General features: G+C 35.4%; 1 protein-coding gene, 2 long non-coding RNA genes and 1 other non-coding gene across 8 annotated transcripts in view; 2 read left to right on the top strand and 2 right to left on the bottom strand.

Annotated features, from left to right (window-relative positions):
- MCMDC2 (minichromosome maintenance domain containing 2) overlaps positions 1-15,770 on the top strand; it is a 35,549-nt gene extending 19,779 nt beyond the window's left edge. The window contains exons 10-14 of the mRNA XM_037058668.1: positions 1,005-1,171; positions 1,657-1,836; positions 5,200-5,342; positions 9,590-9,699; positions 15,258-15,770. Coding sequence (XP_036914563.1) covers positions 1,005-1,171; positions 1,657-1,836; positions 5,200-5,342; positions 9,590-9,699; positions 15,258-15,424 — 767 coding nt within the window. The 3' untranslated portion in view covers positions 15,425-15,770. The remainder of the gene's footprint in view (positions 1-1,004; positions 1,172-1,656; positions 1,837-5,199; positions 5,343-9,589; positions 9,700-15,257) is intronic.
- LOC118995529 (uncharacterized) lies at positions 13,126-19,898 on the bottom strand. Of its 5 annotated transcripts, none has more exons than XR_005068294.1 (4): positions 19,792-19,898; positions 17,685-17,807; positions 17,370-17,442; positions 13,126-13,393 (listed from the first exon to the last, which is right to left on the bottom strand). It is a non-coding gene; the product is annotated as an uncharacterized LOC118995529 (long non-coding RNA). The 5 variants fall into 5 exon arrangements; XR_005068295.1 differs by lacking the exon at positions 19,792-19,898 and adding an exon at positions 19,579-19,785; XR_005068296.1 differs by lacking the exon at positions 19,792-19,898 and adding an exon at positions 19,461-19,551.
- LOC118995606 (small nucleolar RNA SNORD87) lies at positions 17,519-17,608 on the bottom strand. Its single transcript, XR_005068318.1, has one exon. It is a non-coding gene; the product is annotated as a small nucleolar RNA SNORD87 (small nucleolar RNA).
- Positions 19,899-20,025: 127 nt separating the features above from the next.
- LOC118995534 (uncharacterized) overlaps positions 20,026-20,807 on the top strand; it is a 48,624-nt gene continuing 47,842 nt past the window's right edge. The window contains exons 1-2 of the long non-coding RNA XR_005068299.1: positions 20,026-20,110; positions 20,480-20,609. This is a non-coding gene — a long non-coding RNA (uncharacterized LOC118995534). The remainder of the gene's footprint in view (positions 20,111-20,479; positions 20,610-20,807) is intronic.

The raw sequence follows: 20,807 nt of genomic DNA on the forward strand, positions 1-20,807 counted from the left end.
TTTTTTAAGGAAAAAGCTTTATATATTGAATATTAATATTTTTAGCAGCTTTTCCCTAATCTTTTTGAGTAAGAGGCCCAGATTTTCATTGTACACTAAGCCCCACAAATTATGTAGCTGGGTGCTGGTTACTAGAATGACAAAAATTAAAAAAGGTTGACAACAACCAAAATTGCTAAGGATGTGGAGAAACAGAAATTCTCTTATTTTATTGATGAGAATGTAAAACAGTACACCATCTTACAAACTGGTCTGGCAGTTTCTTTAGAGTTAAATGTATATATTTACTTTATGACCCAAGACAAAGAAAAACATTCATAAAAAAGACTGTTATCATGAGTGGAGAGAAGACTAATTTGAGAAATGGTTGGGAGATAGAATCCTAGAAATAGTATTGAATTCATAGATTGAGTGGGTTAAGGGACAGATAGAAAAAAGAATAGAATGTTTCCACACATTTTTGTTTGGGTTTTAAGTACTTGGATGGTGATATCCCAATCATGAATAATGCACACAGCCATTTAAGGAGAAGTGATTTGGTTTTGAACATATTGAATTCGAGATTTATTCCCCCTAATCATTGTAGTTCATATTCTCGCTCAGCCTTTTCCTTTTTCACTCACACAAAAATAGCCCAATTTCCATCATTATTTTTCCACATAAAAGAATATGACTTTATTTCAGGCTCCCTCATAAGCTTGCACTGAATGACCAATCTTAGTCCTAACCTTCTGCCCAGACACTGACCACAGTACTAGCTAAAAGCTTTGGATGGTTGGCTCTCATCAAGTCACAGGACATACAAACATTCACATATTTTCTCACCTTGTGATTTTTATGGCATATCTTCTAATTTAGACATTTATATCTTGCAGAACAAATTAACTTGTGTCTATATTATCTAAAATGTAGACAGTGAGATTCTACATAATATTTATTATTGATTTATAGATACATAGATTGAAATGAACTTAAATAACAAATGGGTAATGTCCTTGATTTAGTTATGGAAAGCAGAAGCATCACAGTATATATTCCTGGAAAGAAGTCTGGAGATGATATTGATCAACAAATGACTTTTCCAATTCAGTGCAGTTTCTGGTCTTTCGTTGATATGGATTCATCATCAAAGAAAAATATGCAGAAAACCAACACTCTAATTGGTCAGATGGTAAGGTATTTGCATATTTTATTGTTAGAATGTTATTCAGGGAATTTAGCAACAGATTTTAATCTTAGTGCTTTTGTTGCTTTTAGTGTTTTGTTATTACCCATTTGTATATTTAATTGGGTACTAGAACTAAATAATGACACAGTTTAAAATTTTTAATGTTTTTTAAATCATTCCGAGCAGGTATCTGCTCACTAGAAATTGTTATTTGAATTTGGTAGAGGCTATAAAGAAGAATATATAAGAAAATACTTAATAAAGAACATTTTAAAAAAACTAGTCACCACAAAGTTCCCATAATATTCAGAAATCACTTTAAATAATAATTAGTAGTAATAAATCATAATTATTAGTTATGTATACATAATTTAATATAATCAAATATTATAAATATATGACTATTTCAATAATTTATAATTATTTCCAAAGTTTTTGTGAAAATGCCTGAACTTAATGTTTGCCTTTTACATTTTTGTGTGATGTAGGATTGCAGTTTAATTCCAGCTAATCTTGTAGAAGCATTTGGATTATTGATTAACTGTAATGAGTCATCTCCTTGCCACCCATTTCTTCCTATTGTGCAACATACTTTAAGGAAAGCCATTGATCCTGAAGGGCTGCTTTATTTAGCTTCTAAACAGTTCACAACAGAAGATTTTGAAAAGGTAAAGAATGAATGAAAAAATGACTGCCAAGAGTACTTGTGGTAATGTTTCTCAATTTAAATACAACTTTCTTTAGCATTCCGTTTTCTGCATTTAGGAATGCAGAAAAAATTGCTTCTAGCTTTTAAACATTTTGAGGACATCGTATAGAAAATATTTAAGATTATAATTAAATAAATAACTATATAAGGACATCGATATTAAAATGCTGAGTTTTATAAAAAATTGGGAAAAAATGCTGAGTTTATTCTTTGTACCACTGTCCAAATCACCATAGCATGAAGAATCTTAATGAAAGAAATAAAATAGATTATTTCTATGGAAAATATGATGAGAGGCTGTATAGATAGATATACAGTTATTTACATTTTACAGGCTATTCAAAGGACTTTTGTTTATATGAATGCCTTCAGCATTCTCACTTTAGGGAATAACTATCATGACTCACTAAATTATTTTAATGTCCTGACATGAAAACATGTATGGCATATTCAGAGAACCTGAAAATAGGTGATTAAAATTTAGTAATGATTTTCATAATTACTAAAGGTACTCAAGTATCTACAAGTGAAGCCCTTTTAATATTAACTATTTAGAAATCTGTCCACAGTAGAGTTAAAGTATCTGAGTATAAAAGACAAGGAATATTGGCAAGTAGAAATCCATGGGTCGTTAAAATTTGTTTTCACACCTGCCCTCCTCACACACATGTTGCATGGGTAAAAAGTTGGAAGGTGAAGTAGACTTAAAAATAAATTCTGAGGGTTGTTTATTTACATAGAACAGAAAAATATTGATAATACAGAAAAGGTCTTTTTTGTTTATTTTTATCATATAAGAAAAAAGTAGTTTGTCTCTAGGAATTAATATACTGAATATGTAGACACACTAATGATCTGGAGAAATTTTCACCCAGTTTTTCTCTGAAAAACACAAACAAAAAATGCATGGATTTGTTAATTAGGTGCTTACTGAATATATGTATGAGCCTATTTCTGTTTGCTTTTTCATATTCTCATGGAAATATAAATTCTCTTTAAATAGTTAATCATTTAGTTGAGATAAAAATATGATACCCAAAACAATTGAAGGACAATTATGTGCTAAGTAGAGTGGCACTGACAAAAAGTATTCTAAGATATTAGGATGGAGGATATTAAGCACAAAGAGTTGGGAATATTTCATAGAAGAGGTGAGGCTTTAGTTGGGCATTAAGGAAAAGTAAGATTTCGATGATGGGAAGGATGGGAATGCTAAAAAGAAATAAGAATAGGAGCAAAGACATAAAAGTAGCAAAGAGTATACATGGAAAACTATGAAAAGACTTGCCTGACTGGAACAAAAATTATATTATAGAGTCATTGAGGTTGGGATTCAGCAAATTTACAGTAAGCCTTGAAAAGCTCAGGCAGTTTATAGTTGATTTGTCAGACTGGAAAGAACAGTTACAGACATAGACTTTTCCAGGCTAGTGACATAGTGAAAATGATTTCCCCAAAAGATAAATATGTGTATCACAAAAAACACTGAATGGAATATGTTGCAGCCTGGGTTCTCCAGGAGAACTAAGATGGAGCTTAGTGTGCCATTGATTATTAGGGAGTGCTCTCTTGGCAACATCTGTAGAAGTGAAATTGGAAAAGTCAGCATTCATGCTGCCTGTCACTACCAGAACTAAGTAGAGACAAAGATTGACTCTTTATGGGTGCTTTATTCAGATGGCCAGCAATCTGAGAAGATGGCAGATTATATACCCTAAAAGCCTGTCTTACATCTTCATCTCGAACTGACCTTTTTCATAAGGAGAAGCAGGTAGGTAAGGAGTTTGGAACTCAGGAAAAATGTAGATAAGGGGTTTGGAATTCAAGGAAGAATGTTAATCAGATAAAAGCTGCAGTACAGCAATTTTCCTAGTATCCTTTCATCTGCTGACCCATGGTGATTCTTTATCTGTATCCTTGTTGGCAGACATTTCCTCCCTGGAGCACAATGGCTCAGATACCATCTTGTTCTCTTGCAGTCCTGCTGTGTCACAAACGTAGAATTGCTTGTGGGTCCCCTGGAGTCAGAGTAGGTCTGGTCATACATTCCAGTTCCTAAAACATTAGCTTTGTACATGCATTAATCCCCAAGCCTATTGACTATATAACTAAAGCTAAAAATGTTTAACTTTTGAGTTCCCCCATCAGAAGGGAGAAGAAGGCAGGCTTGGACAGAGGAAGGAGACAAGCTGTGGTATAAGCCCAAGGATATCCTTTGTTGGCCCCATAATGAGCTCTGGAGCTAGAGACTTATCAGAGTTGTCCTGCTTTATAAAAATAGAGGGGCTTTATAATATCCTCCCCATTTCTGCCTCAATCATTCATTTGTTATGGGCTGTCCTGAGGCAATCACTGAAAAAGTTGACAGCTGGAGGTCAAATACTGACTGAGAGGACTCCCAGAACCATGGGCTACAGTTCTTCTTTGAAGTGAGGATATAGGTGGAACATCACTGGGCCTCCATAGGGTAAAACCAGAGAGGGCTACTGATGTAATTATTATTATCCAGCTCTGAAAGCCTGAAGGGAACTGTAGAGTATAAGAAGAATAAGGAAGACAGACTATACACAACCTAGGACATATCAGATCCTTCAGAAAAGTTATTTTGAAAATATAAGTATTATAGTTAACAGCAAGATTTTTATGGTTAATTTTTTCTGAGTTTTAAAAGCAGAAAACAAGTAGAATTGTTGAAGATCATGGACATAATGTCATTGAATGAGGACTTAAGAAACTGGAAATCAATCAGAAAGAAAGAAAAGCACAAACTCAGAGAAAATATTGATAATCATTAGGTTGAAAATGTATTCTCTACCCAAAATTTTACTGAATCTCCAAGACCCACATTCATAGTATTTAACACAATTTCTCCAACACTGTTAATATTCAGTTGTGTTCTTTAAAGGGAAGAAAGAGCAGGGCATCTAGGGCTAATGAGGGAAAGTTACAAGGAAATAAACTGTCAAAGAATTAAAGCTATTCAAAGGGTAATGAACTTCTGATGGAAGTTTCTTTCCCAATGAAAGGATCTGAGTGAGCCTTTATTCCACTTGAAGCAAAGACTTGAAAGTCATTCCAATACATTGCACAGAACATTCCTGCACTGAGTGGGAAGAAGAGGTTATTTGGGGTAAACTTAAATATTCTTACAAGACTATGATTAAAATGTTCAATTATTTTGAGATGGCTCTATTTAATCAATTTCAATGTAAATAAAATATGTAAATGTTTAAAAATAAAGTGACAATATACTTTGCATTTTTGAAATATAGATTCTACAATAAAGTCTGAGTTTCTTAAATTTTTCACATTTTTAATTTAGCTGCTGGCTTTTGCAAAGAATTTGAATGTAGAATTCAGCTTGGAGGCAGAAAGAATGATTCATGGCTATTATCTAGCAAGTCGCAGAATCAGAACTGATTCTATATGTGGATCAAAACTGTCAGCGTCTGCATTAAAATATTTGTAGGTATTCAATATAAAATTTTAAAGCCAGTATTGACTTTTAAATGATGTGTTTAATTCACTTATTTATGTTTCATTTGTTTTCTTTGATTGCTAGTTGGTCAGTTTATAATTTACTTTGTTCCAAAAGAATTTAGAGTGACCCAATTCCTTTTGTTATATACAATATTATATCATTTGAACCTCCAATGACTTGTTTTGACTAAATTAATCTTTATTGGACCCTCTGTATAAGATGTGTCTGAGAGAAGTACTGATTTCAAATCAAAATGATTTTTTTAAATGAGGCTGTTCACATTTGTAGGGAGGAAGAAATTTTCCTTTACCTTTCTTGGTTTTTCAGGCTGGTCTAATAATTAAATCAACATAAAACAGATTAACAAGAGAAAATCAATGAAGTTTAATTACATAGTATATATGGGAACCCAACACACATGAGATATTCAGGGATGGAAAGTTAAATGAGTATATATGACATTCTGAGCTAAGGATGATGTAAGGTTCCTTGGGCTTCAGAGGGGAGGAAGGTTATTCACAGGACAATAAAATCATATAAGCAGTAATTAGATATTTGCCCTGTCCTATAGAGAGGTTGTAAAAAGTTATCTCTGGTAATAACTCATTTTGGACAAGGCCCCAAATTTGAATTCTTTAGTCCCTATTAAGAATTTTTGTGGCCCTGGCTAGTGTGGCTCAGGGCTGAGCCCCAGCCTGTGAATCAAAGGGTTGCCAGTTCAATTCCCAGTCAGGGCACATGCCTGGGTTGTGGGCCAGGTCCCCAGTTGTGGGTACATGAGAGGCCACCACACATTGTTCCTCACCCTCTCTTTCTCCCTCCCTTCCCCTCTGCCTAAAAATAAATTAATTAAATCTTTTAAAAAAATTTTTATGTATCCTTCCAGAAATTATCCATTTAAATTCTAGCATGTACAAATATGTAGCTTAAATATATGAGGTATAATAATACTTCATATATTTGAGTATTTTAGATGAAATGTTATTTAAACATTACATATACATACCTATTACAACATAGAAATATATATTCCTGTATATTATATATAAATATATAAATATGGATATTCTCTTTTTGCCCAAATGGAATCTTGCATCGTATATGAGAGGCCTGTCCAGAAGGTATTCAGCCATGTAATATGAAAAATAGAGACATTTATCAAAGGAGATACAAGATACAAAAAATACTGTACATAGGACAATGATATATCGGTCCCCTTCAAAGTAGGCACTCTGGGACCTCACACAGTTTTCTCCTAATCACTATCAGTTGCACCAAAATATTTTCTTAAATCTCATACACATTCTGAAATCGCTTGCCTTTCAAAGGTTATTTTAGTTTTGGGAAAAGCCAGAAGTCACATGGGGCCAAATCTGGGCTGTAGCAGGGTTGAGTCACCTGGGTGGTTTGATTTGATGTTTGCCAAAAAAAAAAAACTCTACATGGGAAGTGATGCATGAGCAGGCATGTTGTTGTGATGAAGTTGCCAGTCACCAGTTGCCCATAGCTGTGGCCTTCTGAATCATCTAAATAGTTTCCACAGAGGGATGTTCAAGCTTAACACGAAATTTGATGCAGATTTGTTGCTCTACTACTCAGTCATTTTGAATATGACAGCCACACAGTACACATGGTCACTCAATGGTGTCCTCCCACTGACTAGTACAGTGAAGTGAAGTCATTGTTCATGCATGTACATTCCAGTCCACTCTCCTTGGCTGCCAGGTTACATTGATGTTGCACAAACCATTCTCATTATATTGACAACAGCTGGACTTTTTTTTGGACAGACCTCATACATATTATCCTCTCACACTATCAGCACATCAAGAATTACCTCATTCTGTTTTAATAGCTGCATTACAGTTTTACTGTGTTGTGATGTGGCTGTGCCATGATTTAAAGAGTCCCCTACTGATAGACCATTACTTCACTTGATATAGATTAATATATAATCTAAAAAAGTTATAAAGTAGGACCATGAGTAAAGCAATCCATTAAATATATAAATACCTTGTTATAACTGAAATAGAAAATAAGACAAGTGAGGAACCAGCTGCAAATATCAAGTATGGGCCTATATGAGATAAATATGGTTAGCTAATTTCTCCCAATGGTGTATTTATCTTTATAGAGATGAAAAAAATGCTGAAAATAAGACAAGGTAGAAATCAATGGTAATGCTTTAAAATGGCAAACAAAATTATACAATTTTGTACATTTTCTTTCCATTTTCTGAAGTAATATTTAAAATACTCAAATCGATACTCAATACTCAAAGCTTCAAAAATCCTATTTTCTCATAATACTTTTTCTCTGTTGTAAAAAATAATTTTTAAATAACCTGTTTGCATTTGATTATATTGATCCAAAAATAAAACAGTCCATTTTAATATAATTGTACTTTTTCTGGTTGTAGAAATAAATCCTAGAAGAGGAGGAGATGGGGGTTATGAAATGGCAAAGTCAGTGAACCACTAGTCAAAAGAATCATAAATCTTGAATTTTTCTCCTACTTAGATAGTCAGGTACCTAATACACCATGCTTGCTTTTCCAAAGTAGAGCTGAACAATACTGTCTTCTTTTTTTCCTGAATGGCTGTATACCTACCTATTCTGTCCTGATCATTTTTAAATTTTGTTTAGTGTTTGTATCTTAGTCTTTATTGCTTTTTTTTTTTTTACCATTACCATTTAGTCCCCTTATACTCCCTCCCCCAGCAATCATCACACTGTGGTCCATATGCATGAGTCCTTTTTCCTTTTTGTTCGATCCCTCCACCCTCTATCCTCCCCTCTCTACTACAAGGAGCTTGAGTGAGACATCAGAAATGTGATAATCTGTAAATCTGTAAATAAACAACTCTGAAGAGATCTTCACAAGTTTGAATGATGATCTTAGTCTAACAAGAAAATTAATAGGATAAACGTAATGTCCTCAATTAGATCTCAACCTCCCTAGTAAAAGTATAAATGGATGGGATAGGGTGATATGGCTTAATATGAAAAAGATGAGATTTCATTCTTTTGATGGTCAGTATGAGTCAACAATATACATGGCTGGTAACAACACTGTGATTTGGGGTTGCATTAATAGAATATAGTATCATGAGTAAGAAAATGTTATTTCCATTTTCTTCAATTCTGCTGGTCACAACTGTAATACTACTAATACTGAAAAGGAATATTAACTATCTGCCTACTAGCTGGAATGGTGAGGGGCCTGAACATTATGTCATATGACATCTTAAAAGGACTAGAAATATTTATCTTGAGAAGAGAAAACATGGGGCAGCTAGAAAAGTTGTGTTGTGTATTTGAAGAGCTGTCACATGTATTATGCTTGTTCTGTAATCCCAGGAGACAGAATCAGCCACCACTAGGTGGAAATTGCCGTGAAACCAATTTCAGCTTACATTTATATAATCTTTGTAGGTGAGTCCCAAGATGGCCTTATTTGAAATCACAAAATCACTATGAATGATTATCCCCATTTTATAGCTGAATTTTAAAAGTATGTCAGAAATTAAATAATTTATACAATGTCACACAGCTAGTGAATTCTGGAGACTTAGCCCAGTTTTTCTGATTCCCAAGTCCAGCAGTCATTCAAGTACATTACAAATGCCTAATGAGAGCTTAAGGGAGGTTTCTTCAAGTAATCAAATATAGTTTAAAAATAAAGGAATAAAACTGTAATAGCATAATCAATAAAATATATTTAAAAAATAAAGGAATGGATTGCTTTATGATTTCTAGTGAATCCTAGAAGTTCAAGAGACTAGACATTAAATGTTATAAAGAAAATTCAATTATCTGTGGGCGTTTGAACTTTAACCTCAAAGATGTCTTCCAACACTGAAATTTCAAGTCTATGCGGACTTCAAATAGACGAAGAACTGGAAGTAAATACCAATGATGTGTCTATAAGAGATATTTAGTTAGCTTAATTTTCCAACTCTGAACAGAATTTGGGGAGATGGTATATAAAATAATAAAGATAATCAAGGGTGGAAACCAACTCTTTGATAAGTCAAAATACTTGCTTATTGTGGAAGAGCCTGTTCAACTTAGTAAGAAAAATGCTTTGAAAATAAACATTTTTTCAAAAGGAAGAATATGTTGATCTTTAAGGTGTTGCTTATGGTCACATATGTTAGTTTGTTCCTGCCAAAATATATAGTTTTTATAGTGTCAACATATTTTGATTGGTATCAATTTTCATTTTTAGAGTTTCCCTATCTGAAGCCCATGCTCGACTAAACTTAAGAAATAAAGTGCTTAAAGAAGATGTACTAATTGCAGCCTTATTATTTGAAACATCTCTCACATTGAAATATGGTAATATTTAAAATTATTAATAGACTACAAATAATTATATCACTTAAATATTTTTACTGTTAAACTGTTATATACATAGTATATTTTAAATATTAAGGAATAAGGAACTTCTATCAGGTAAGGCCTGTTTAATTTAAACATTTACTGATTGCTTATAGGCAATATCACTTTCTGATATTAAGTTCCATATTGTGCATGATTGTTTCTATATTTGAACATTGCATTATTTAAATAACTCTAGAAAAAATGTACTACATATCAAGTGATTTTAAATTTATTTTCCTTTTAAAATAATGTGTAACCTCTAATAGTCATGTAGTCAGTCGCCAACAGTGGAATTAGGCACAGAGCCAAAGGAAATGTGATTATCTTGTATCACCAACCTTTCCTAAATGGCTAGTTATAATACTATGACTACAGCATTTAATTATTTAAATGGATGGAGCTTATTATGGTTTTGCTAATAAAAACCTAGGACTGTAAATGTAAGAGTAAAGAAAATTAATTTTCTTGATTAGATGAGACATTAATTTTGATGAGATAAACCTTGCTTCAAACCAAATTTTAATTCCAATCCTGGAATTTAAGGGGATGTTTTAACACTGACTTTTGTGTGTATGTTTAGTGTTTAAATTTGCTTTACATTTAATTTATAATAACTTTTTGCAAATATCCTTTAGAACATTAGAACTTTGTTCTATAATTATCTAAATCAAGCATTCCTAACCTAGGATCTATGGATACTTGAGAGATACTTTGTGACTCTCTAAATTATATGTAAATTTATATATGCATTTGCTTTATTCCTTTTTTCTTAGGGAGGTAAATCATGACCCCTAAAAAAGGTAAATTATCATCCTGAATTTTATTTACCAAAAGAGAAAAACCTGGTTCTCAGCCCTATTATACAGGAGGAAGAATGTGTATTTTTATTTTTTAAATATTTTATTTATTTTTAAAGCAAGGGGAAGGGAGGGAGAGAAACATTAATGTGTAGTTGCCTCTTGAGTGCCCCCTACCAGGGACCTGGCCTGCATCACCGGCATGTACCCTGACTGGGAATGGAATTTGTGACCCTCTGGTTTGTAGGCCAGTGCTCAATCCAGTGCCACACCAGCCAGGGCTATACTTTTACTTTTAATTTGCTTCTTTTTTTTTTCATTCTTCTCTTAATATACATTTAAAACATAAAATCTAAGACATTATTTTCCAAGCCATAAAGAAAAAATGCTGCCAATTTTACTAAGACATGCCATCGAAGACAGTAATACACAACTAGATTTCAGTAAGACAAAAACATGACTGAATTTAAAGTCTATAGTATTTTAAGTACTCCTATAGTAGTATATGGTTATTTTGACTTGGTGTAACTACCTTGTCAAGACTGTTTAAAAGAATCTGAGGAAACCTTTGTTGAGAGAAATAAAACTAGGTGAAGATTTTTTCCCTTTAATTACTTTGTTCTTATAATAAATTTGAGTTAGATATATTGATTTTTGTCTTAAAACATTAAGAGCTCCTTAAATGTTACTTTAAACATAGCAGGAAAATTATCCGTATTATTTTTCTTGGATGCAAAAACCAATAGATTGTGCTCAAGAACAGGATTTAGGAGTTGGGGCAGCAGGGAGATGTAGGAATTAGGAAAACATCAGGTTTCTACCTTGAGAAACTAAGTGGATCATGGTGTCATTTACCAAGACTGAGAAGTGAACGAGATTGGGAGAAAAATCAAATTATGTTTGAGACATTGTACATAAGTATTAATAGATACAAGAATATAGAGTTTAGAAGAGGGTTCTAACCTAGAAATATAATTTAGAAATCATCAGCAGAGATGGTATTCAAAGCTGTGGAATGGGTGAAATCACCCAGAGACCACAGAGAACTCCATGACTACCCTTGAAGATTCCAGTATTTAGATACGGGCTTGAGAAGATGGAACAAACAAGAGATTGAGAAACAGCAGGTATAATGTAGAAGGAAAATCAAGTGTGGTATTACAGAAACCAAGAAAAAAGTGTTTCAAGGGAACAGGGTGGTCAACTGTATCATGTGCTAAGAGATTAAGTGTGATTAGTTGGCAGTCTGGAGGTAGTAGGTGACCATGATCAGAGCTAATTCAGTGGAGTGGGGATTTGAGTCGGGAAGTGAAGATATGAAGACAGCACACACAACTTTTGAGATGTTTGACTATGAAGATGAGGAAACAGGGTATTTTTTGGAGAAGGATGTGTGGTCCAGGATGGGGTTTTTTAAAGAAAGATGATGATAGATATTATGATGTCCAATACAGAATAAACTAATACTACTAATACTAATGAAAGAGATCAAAGGAGTGATGTCCTTAAAAAGGTAAGTGGGGATGGGATCCAAAGCACACATGAAGTATTGGTCTGTGATAGAAGAGTTGCTTAATTTTATAGCAGGGAAGACATGGGTACAGAATCAGGTATGTCTGTAGATATACTCTATATACTCTACACAAGGTCAAGAGCTAAAAACAAAAGGTAAGAGAGAATGGGCTGTAATAGTCATTGTTGGAGACAGAAAAGCAGCTGTGCTCAAGAAACTCAGCAGGGTTGTCAGGCAGTGCATTTGAGGTGTCTGTGATTCATTTAAATTGAACCTAGAAATGCCGATTACACGATTTTCTGTCTAGCAGCCTGAGTGCAGGCAAAAAATGGTTTGGTTCACGCAGAGTTGAGGTTTTTATAGGTCAGTGGGACAGAGTATTGCACAAGGGCAAGGGAAGGACTCAAAATTGGATTAAGGGTGAAGTGAATTGAAGGAAGCAGACTGAGGTCTCTGAGATAGCTTAGGAGGTAGTGTAGGGGAGCAGGATATTTGAACTCATGACTTTAAAGTTTCTGGTCATATCAGTTTCCTGTGATGCTGAGAATGTGGCGGAGGTAGAGGGAAAATGGTTAGAACATAGGAGGTTTTTAGAGTTAAATGGGTCATTCATACGGAAATCTCAGAATGGCAAGAATTGGGAAAGAGGAAAATTGTGAGCCAAGGGCTACTGACTTGACTGTGGAAGATGACGGGTTGATAAAGCCCAGGTGGCATTGGGCATTAAAGACTGATTTTTATCAAGAGGAAAGCAGGGACAAGAAAGCTCTGGAAGTGGCAAAGGGGTAGCAAGTTAGGCAATGCCTCTGTCTTATGATACTAAGATATGTGGGGTGTTTGGGAATAAGCAGCTTCGCCTTTAGAGAGTAACCAAGGAAAGGGTATTCTCTGAGACAGCAGGTTTCAGGTAAGGTAAAGCAGTAAAGGGAGCAGTCTCCAAAGTCTGAGGCTGTTTACTGGTGAAAGACAGCTCCAGGAAGGTAGGCACTGTTAGCTGGGCTAGCAGTGTACCTACCCCTGGCCAGGCACGCTAACTCATTCAATGAATCAGTCAATGAAACAGATTTTAAGAGCTGAACTCCTTTTAATTGTAATGAAATAATACATTACAAATGGGCACTCTCAAAAAACAGAATTTATAAACAATTGTGTATTTTTACACATTTAAACTTCAGTCACCTGCAAAGTACTCTGTTTGACGCAATACACCTATTGAAACATTTTTTTCCACTGCTCAAAATGGTTTTTAAACTCATCGATTTTGGTGCCTTAGTGCTTCTGCTGTTTGTTTCACCTCTTCCACATCACCAAAATGTTTCCCTTTGAGGACTTTTTTCATCTGGAGAAACAAAAAAAGTCACTTCGGGTGAGATGGAGCTAATAGGGAGGGTAGAGCACAAGCATCATGCCATTTTTGGTCAAAAACTGAACATTCCTGTGCAGTATGGGCAGATGTGCTCATAAATCACCTATGACATAGGGCAAATGCACTGAGTGTTCAAAAAACATTAACTGAAGACCAGTGCAGCTTCTTGCAACACCAGCTGGTACAATGATACAGATAGCTCCTAGAACACTTTCCTAGTGGAGGAAGCCTGCCCTCTAGAAGATAATTTTGGTTTTTGGGGGGGGAGTCCCCCCATATACAAAATTTACCATCTTAACCATTTTTAAATGTACTGACTTTGCTATTTCATAACCCTCATCACAGTTCAGTGATGTTAACCATACTCACACTGTTGCCACCGACCATTTCCATAGCCTTTTCAGTTTCCCAAACTGAAATCTCATACCTGTTAAACAGTAACTCCCCATTTCTCCCCTTCCTCCAGCTATCTCTATGAATTTGGCTTCTCTAGGTACCTACTATAAATGGAATTACTTATTTGCCTATTTTGCTTGGCTTATTTCACTGTGTCTCCAAGATTCATCCACGTTATAGCATGCATTAGAATTTCCTTCCTGTTTGACTCTAGTATCCATATATATATGTATATATGTGACATTTCATTTATACACCAATGGACACTAGTTGTTTTCCACTTTTGGCTACTGTAAACTTAAGTATACAAATATCTTTTTCAGACTTTGCTTTCAATTCTTCTGCGTGTATACCCAGAAAGAAATTGCTGTTATCATATAGCAATCGTTAAAAATTTTTTTATAAACCACCATACTGTTTTTCATAAAGGTTGTACCATTTTATATTCCTAAGTGTATAAGGGTTCTAATTTCTTTAGTTTTTGATAGTCATTCTTATGGATTAGGCAGTTATATCATTGTGGCTTTACATTTTTCTGAGTAGTGATGTTGAGCATCTTTTGGTGTCTTTGTCAGCCATTTGTGTTATCTTCTTGGGAAAAATGTCAAGTGAAAAGTGTTGCCTTTTCACCACTGATTATACCTTTTGATGCACACAAAATTTTTTATTTTGATGTCTACTTTCTCACTTTTTTTTTGGTTGCCTGTGCTCTTGGTGTTACGCCCCAGAAAGCACTGCTGAATCATGAAGCATTTCCCCAAATTTTTTCCCTAAGGGTTTTAGTTCTAGTTCTTACATTTAGAACTTGGATCTATTGAGTTAATTTTTGTATACAATGTAAGGGAAGGGACCAACTTCATTCTTTTGCATGTGGGTTATCATTTTCTCAGCATCACATGTTGGAATGCCTGTCTTTTTCCTAATGGTCTTGGAACTCTTGCCAAAAATCATTTAACTATGTATTTGAAGTTACTTCCAGGCTCTTATTCTATTGCATAGGTTTGTATGTCTGTCTTTATGTCAATGGTTTCTAGCAATTGTCAAATGTACAATGTGTTTATCCCCAATCAACTTAACCTCCATCGAATAAATATTAGTGTTGCCCTACCTTCCAACACCCATTTACTCTTTCCATTTCCTTACATCACTAGTCAGCTTCAAAACTGTAATGACTATTTCAATATAAAGCAGATTTCTAGTTTCCAAACTTTAAAATGTCAACTTGTCTTCTACTGGCCCTGGTACCAGTGTATGTATTTACTGAAACTGTTTATTGGGTCTCAAATATAAAAAAAAGAGGGCAGATTTAAATCATAATTATTGAAACTGTTAAGTAGGTCAGATCTTAATTTTAAAAATTTCACAATTTTGTTGACAAATGTAATTTCGTATTTAGCACTATAAGTATTTTTTTTTATATTTTTTTCCCTTCTTCACTTAGGGGCCACTGTATTTTGTGTTGCTCCAAATGCAGTATTTCCATTTGAACTATACAATGAAGAATATTTGGAACAAAGGGACATCTATCTGGCTCAGTGCCAACAACAGCTCCTACAGTTTATTGCCACATATGGACCTGGGACAGCTTTTTTCTCTAGTGACGAATAGACAATCTGAGAAAAAATTTCATTTCTACTTCAGCTGTGGAAAAAGTATGATTTTGAAGTAATGCTTCAGCTAATAGTGTGTATAGGAATACACAGTATTCCTAAAATATTCCTTTAAGTACTCCTTAAAAATACAGTTTCTTTAAATTAATTGCTAATAAACACTAATTCAAATCTCAAAGTTCATAACAAGAAATTTAAAACTTAGGAGAATTCTATGAAAAACAAAAACCAACCAAACAAAACACCCTGGCTAATCCAGTATACCAGTGGGCGATAGACAGAAAAAAAAGTCATTCACTTTATCACTATTTTAACATTGCAAGTTAAGCAATGTAAAAAAAAAAGTAACTTTTATGTAGTTCTCTCCATTTGTCACAAGATGGCAACAACTTTAAAGGAGAGTGATACAAATTACTTTAGTTGGCTCTTTTAGTCTCACTAGAGGGGACACCTGCTCTGAAGAGGTAGGGACACGGTTAGAAAATCTACTTGTAAAATCCCCAAATTCTTTAGGAACTTAACTGTAAGGTGGACAGTTCTCACCTAAAAGGACTTTGAAAAATCATTCACTATTTCCTAGTCATTTAACAATATTCAATATCCACAGGTGCCAGTTTTCAGAAAGTAGTTGTTTTAAAAAGTACACAGTCAAACTCTATATTTAAGACCTTATTCTGTGGCAGTAACACTGGCGGGGGAATGGTTTTCAAATGTTACCTCTGATGCAATGATTAAGATGTTGCAGAAGACATTTTTTGCCTTTCCATATTGAATTATATCCCCAATTAAAACCAAATTATTATGGGACTCAGCAGGGGAAAAACGAGATTTAGTTAAATCTTTACCCAGGTAGAATTCAGTTCAGTTTTAGAACTTTTGTAAATTTTCAAGTCTTGGACAGGCTGGACTAGCCGGTCATTATTTTCCTTACTATAGTAATTACTTGTACTAGGACCGATTATTTTTTTGTTCATAAAGGCAAAAGCAAATTAACAAAATCTGTAGGTCACAGACGAAACCTGCAGTTGTCCCCCCGCCTTACCCATGGGTCATATTCCAAGACTCCTAAGTGGATACCTGAAAACATGAATAGTAGTAGCATACTTTTTTCCTATACATATATACTTTTGATAAAGCTTCATTTATAAATTAGGGACAGCAAGACATTTAATAAAATTATACTGTAATAAGTTATAAGGGTTTCTGAACAAGTACTCATGCCATAAGCCAACTACTAAGTAACAGGCAGGCAATGTACAATGTGGATACACTAGATAAAATAATGATTCACATAAGCGAGAACCATGTGCAATTTAAAACTTAGGAATTATTTCTGGATTTTTTTCATTTATTTTTGGACTGTGGGTAACTGAAACCATGGATAAGTGAGGACTACTGTTCTGTATTTCAGGTATAGCAGGTTCTGAAGGGAGGCCTGCATAGTTATCTAGTATGCAGTAATTAGGGTCTATCCAGAAATGCCCTAAGGCAAGAAAGGGTATAAAAACTAAATGGAGGTCCTAGAAATATCTCCCCAGCTGCCAAGCATCTCAAGGAAAATCACTATCCACAACATACTATCCCTAAATTTAAAAATGAGTCTGACTAGTGAATATGATAATGGAATTGTTTAAAGACTTGATGTTTTAAAGAAAAGATTTTATTCTCTAGCAATTAAAAGTATTCAAACATGTATTCTGTATATAATTTTTTATAAGGTGACCAATGGTAAATAAAATATTTATTTTCATCATTTGCTTCAATTAATGTCTTCTTGACCAATGCTTTGTATTTCCCTCTAAAATGTTGCATTCTATACCTTGGGGGTAACCAGAAACCAACAGTGAAAATCATTCTATACTAAAACACAAAGGCAACTAACAGGAAATGGCCCCAGCCCTTTTGAATTATCAATAGATGCTTGATAAATCATACTCACTTACCTGAGGCAATGAAGAATTCTTATATGCCAGAGCTAAGAACTTGAACATTCATTCATCTGTGGCCACCTATATGCTGAAAGAACATTTCAATGATTTTAGTAAAAAAAAAATTGTATTATAGTTGAATTCACATGATCTCAATATAGATTACTGGCATCTCAGTCTTAAAAGTATTTCTTCAATGAAACCCTCAGCTGGGTAAACGGCAAAAAGTAATTTTAAGTCATCATTGTGCCAGTTATTAAACCTATGTCAAAAATGTATTCTTCAGGAACAACACCATAAATATATTTATGCAAGCAACTTAACATTAACCTTTGGTACCTTGTTACATGCAGCTGTATATCCTGCAGGTTTAGTCACCCTCTGTGGTAAGTTTTTGGCAAACATCTATTATGACAACCACCACTCATCTTCAGCCCATAGGCTCTGCTGCATCTGGAAATTAATATTTCATTGTAAATTTTTATTTGTATTTGCATGTTTGCAACCTTTTACTAAAGAATGGTTTTTTCCTTATCAGAAATCATAAATATAAACCATACTTATGATCTTCCTGACTGACCAATTTTTAAAAACTAAACCATGTAGTGGATTTCTACTTGTTGTTTAATATATCTTTAATGGAACACAAGAACATACCTGCTTAATTCTATCTTTTTGGTAGTCAAAACTGGTAAATCTAAAATTTAGTTTCTATTGTACAATGATTTGAGAATGTGTTAGTCCTTTTGACTAATTAGGCCCTAGTAATTCCATACATGATCTTTCCAAGCTGGAAGTGGGTTAATTAGCATGGGTAGGAAAAAATGGTGGATATATTTATGTGCTTTATTGTGGCAATGTTGATTTTAAGATAGGATGATCCTAATGAGTATCCAACCATTGCTTTCTGTCTCAGAGCTTGACAAGGATGAGACATAAGCCGAGTTAAAGGTGATATATAAAATCAGGTGTACAAACCTCCAACTGAAGTTTACAATGGCAAATCTAAACATTTCACTTAATCAGTATTAGGAACATAGATTATCAGTTATGAAAAATTAAAACTTGGAAAATTTCAGTTCAATATGATTTCATGGGAATTACTGACAACTGCATGCAGCCCAAACGAAAAAAATGTTTAGAGTTACAGATCTATTTAAAAAGTGTTACCCATCCTACTCCCCCTCTAAAAACACCAAGAAACTGGACACAAAATCCAGAGGATTGAAGGGAAGGGGAATGGGAAAGAAAGCAAAAAGATAATATTGTACTGGTCAAATTCCAGTTCTTAAATGGCTTGGTGGGCTGTCTGTCGTGTATTTATTATGTTGCAGAATTTAAGTGCATTCTATTTTCATCAGTTTGTAAAAATTTTTTTTAAATCCCAACGCTTAGCCATGAAAATAGGGTTCAAGCCACTATGTCTCAGTAAGGATGACTGTAAGACCAATTATAAACTACTTTAAGCCATTACATTTGCCCTGTTAAGAGTGTTGGCACGATGCAACCCAGGGGAGGAAAAAATAAACCACATGAAATATTCACAACTTGTTTCTGATTAGGCAACGCTATCTTCTTATCTCCCAGCTGTTGCCCAGTTTCTTCTGTATTATGTGCAGAAATAGACACCTTTACGTTAACTCAAGCCTCAAGCAGGCATTTCCGGCCTAAGGGCCTTCTATACACAGTATATGTTAATTATTCTATAACCTCTGCCAATTTTTAGTCTTCTTAAAAAGGAAGATCCAGCCCTGGCTGGGGTGGCTCAGTGGATTGAGAGCCGGCCTATAAACCGAAAGTCACTGCCTCAATCCCGGTCAAGGCTCATGTCTGGGTTGCGGCGGGGCGGGGCGGGGGGCGGAGTGTAAGGGTCCCAGCTGGGTATGCGAGAGAGGCAGCCCATCCTCTAAATGTTTCTCTCCGTATCTCCCTCTCTTCCTTAAAAACAAAAGTTAAGACCCAGAACAAACCCTGACAAGTAGTTCCACTCTGTCAAGAGACCATAAGGGACTTGACATTGCCCAGGCCGCCCACAAAGCTTTACCAAGGATACAAACAAAAAGACTCCGGAGAAGGCCGGGTGGAACATAAGGACACCAATCTCACATTCCCGCCACTTCGGATCCAACTGGATCGCAAAGGCTGGCCCTTAAATCGCTGAGCTGAGACCAGCAGAAACCGGCGTTGACTAAGGGTTAGTGAAGACTTGCAGGTGGTTACTCACAAAATGCGGCTGAGCAGGTGGCTAGCAGGAAAGCTCGTGGCAGCGGCAATTAGGCGTAACGGCAGCGAAGGAACAAGGGCAAGGGACGGAGGCCTCCGAGGCCCCACACGCCGGACCCAAAGGGTGGAGGGCCCCGAGGCGGCCATAGGCTTCGGTGTAGACTCATGTTCCCGGGAAGAAGAGATGAGGAACTGAGATCGCGGAGACTACTACCTGGAAAAGTGTGGTGACGGGCCCGCGGGCGCCGCCGCCGATGCCATAAGAACCGCATTACCCGTTTCACCTCGTCCACCGCCAAGCGGAAAAGAAAGTTCTCAGCCGACCCAGCCTCTAAGGCACTAAGGGTAGGCCCGCCCCTTCCGGGATTGGCCCCGCCCCGGGGCTGAGCGCGAGGAGAGGTTGGGGCGGCAGTCCGCTGCTTTTTGGCTTTAGGTGGCGTACCGCACACCTCAAGTTGTGTTGAGAGGACTATGGAAACTACCATAGAAGCTTTCGAGGCTCGTGAGGACCTTACCTCGAGCTCGTTCACTGAGTATGTAAACGATTACATACAATTTTATATCCATCCAAGCGAGCAGACAATGCCCTAAAATGGGGTTCCCATTTCCTAGTACTTTATGTTTGCTTGGAACTGGTGGTTTTGGACATCCCAATTTAGAGTATGTGTATCCACCCCTTCTCTCTCTCTCTCTCACACACACACACACACACACACACACACACACACACGAACCAGTTACCAGAAAAAAAGGGAAGCTTTTGTATTTTCCCTATATTATAGCAATAGCTACTCTCACTATTTTTATTTATAAAAGTAATAGGTTAAAGAACATAAAGCAGTCAACCCCTTTGTTTATGAACATGTAATTTGCTATTGATTTTCCTGCTTTGTGTTTTATAGGTATACTAGCTTTATTGCAGACCACAGGTGTTGCACTTTTTACAAATTGAAAGCAAGACTCTCCACCAGCAAAAAGATTGCAACTGGCTTTATTGCCGATAGTCTGGAACCCAATCTGTCATATCTCTAGGTATGCTTGTATTACTCTTGTTTCTCTCAGTTATTGTGTATATTGAGCTCTGACTGCAAAAGAGTGGGCTTAGTGCTGGAGAAGACAGACTGATGATGATCTTGTTGCCAGAAAGAATACACATACAAGCATATACTAAACAACTGCATGAGTAAAAGACACATCATTTCTTTTTTTTTTTAAAGATTTTATTTATTT

Source organism: Sturnira hondurensis, unplaced genomic scaffold (genome assembly GCF_014824575.4).
Source record: "Sturnira hondurensis isolate 20B ecotype Veracruz unplaced genomic scaffold, ASM1482457v3 Scaffold0010128, whole genome shotgun sequence".
NCBI lineage: Eukaryota > Metazoa > Chordata > Mammalia > Chiroptera > Phyllostomidae > Sturnira > Sturnira hondurensis.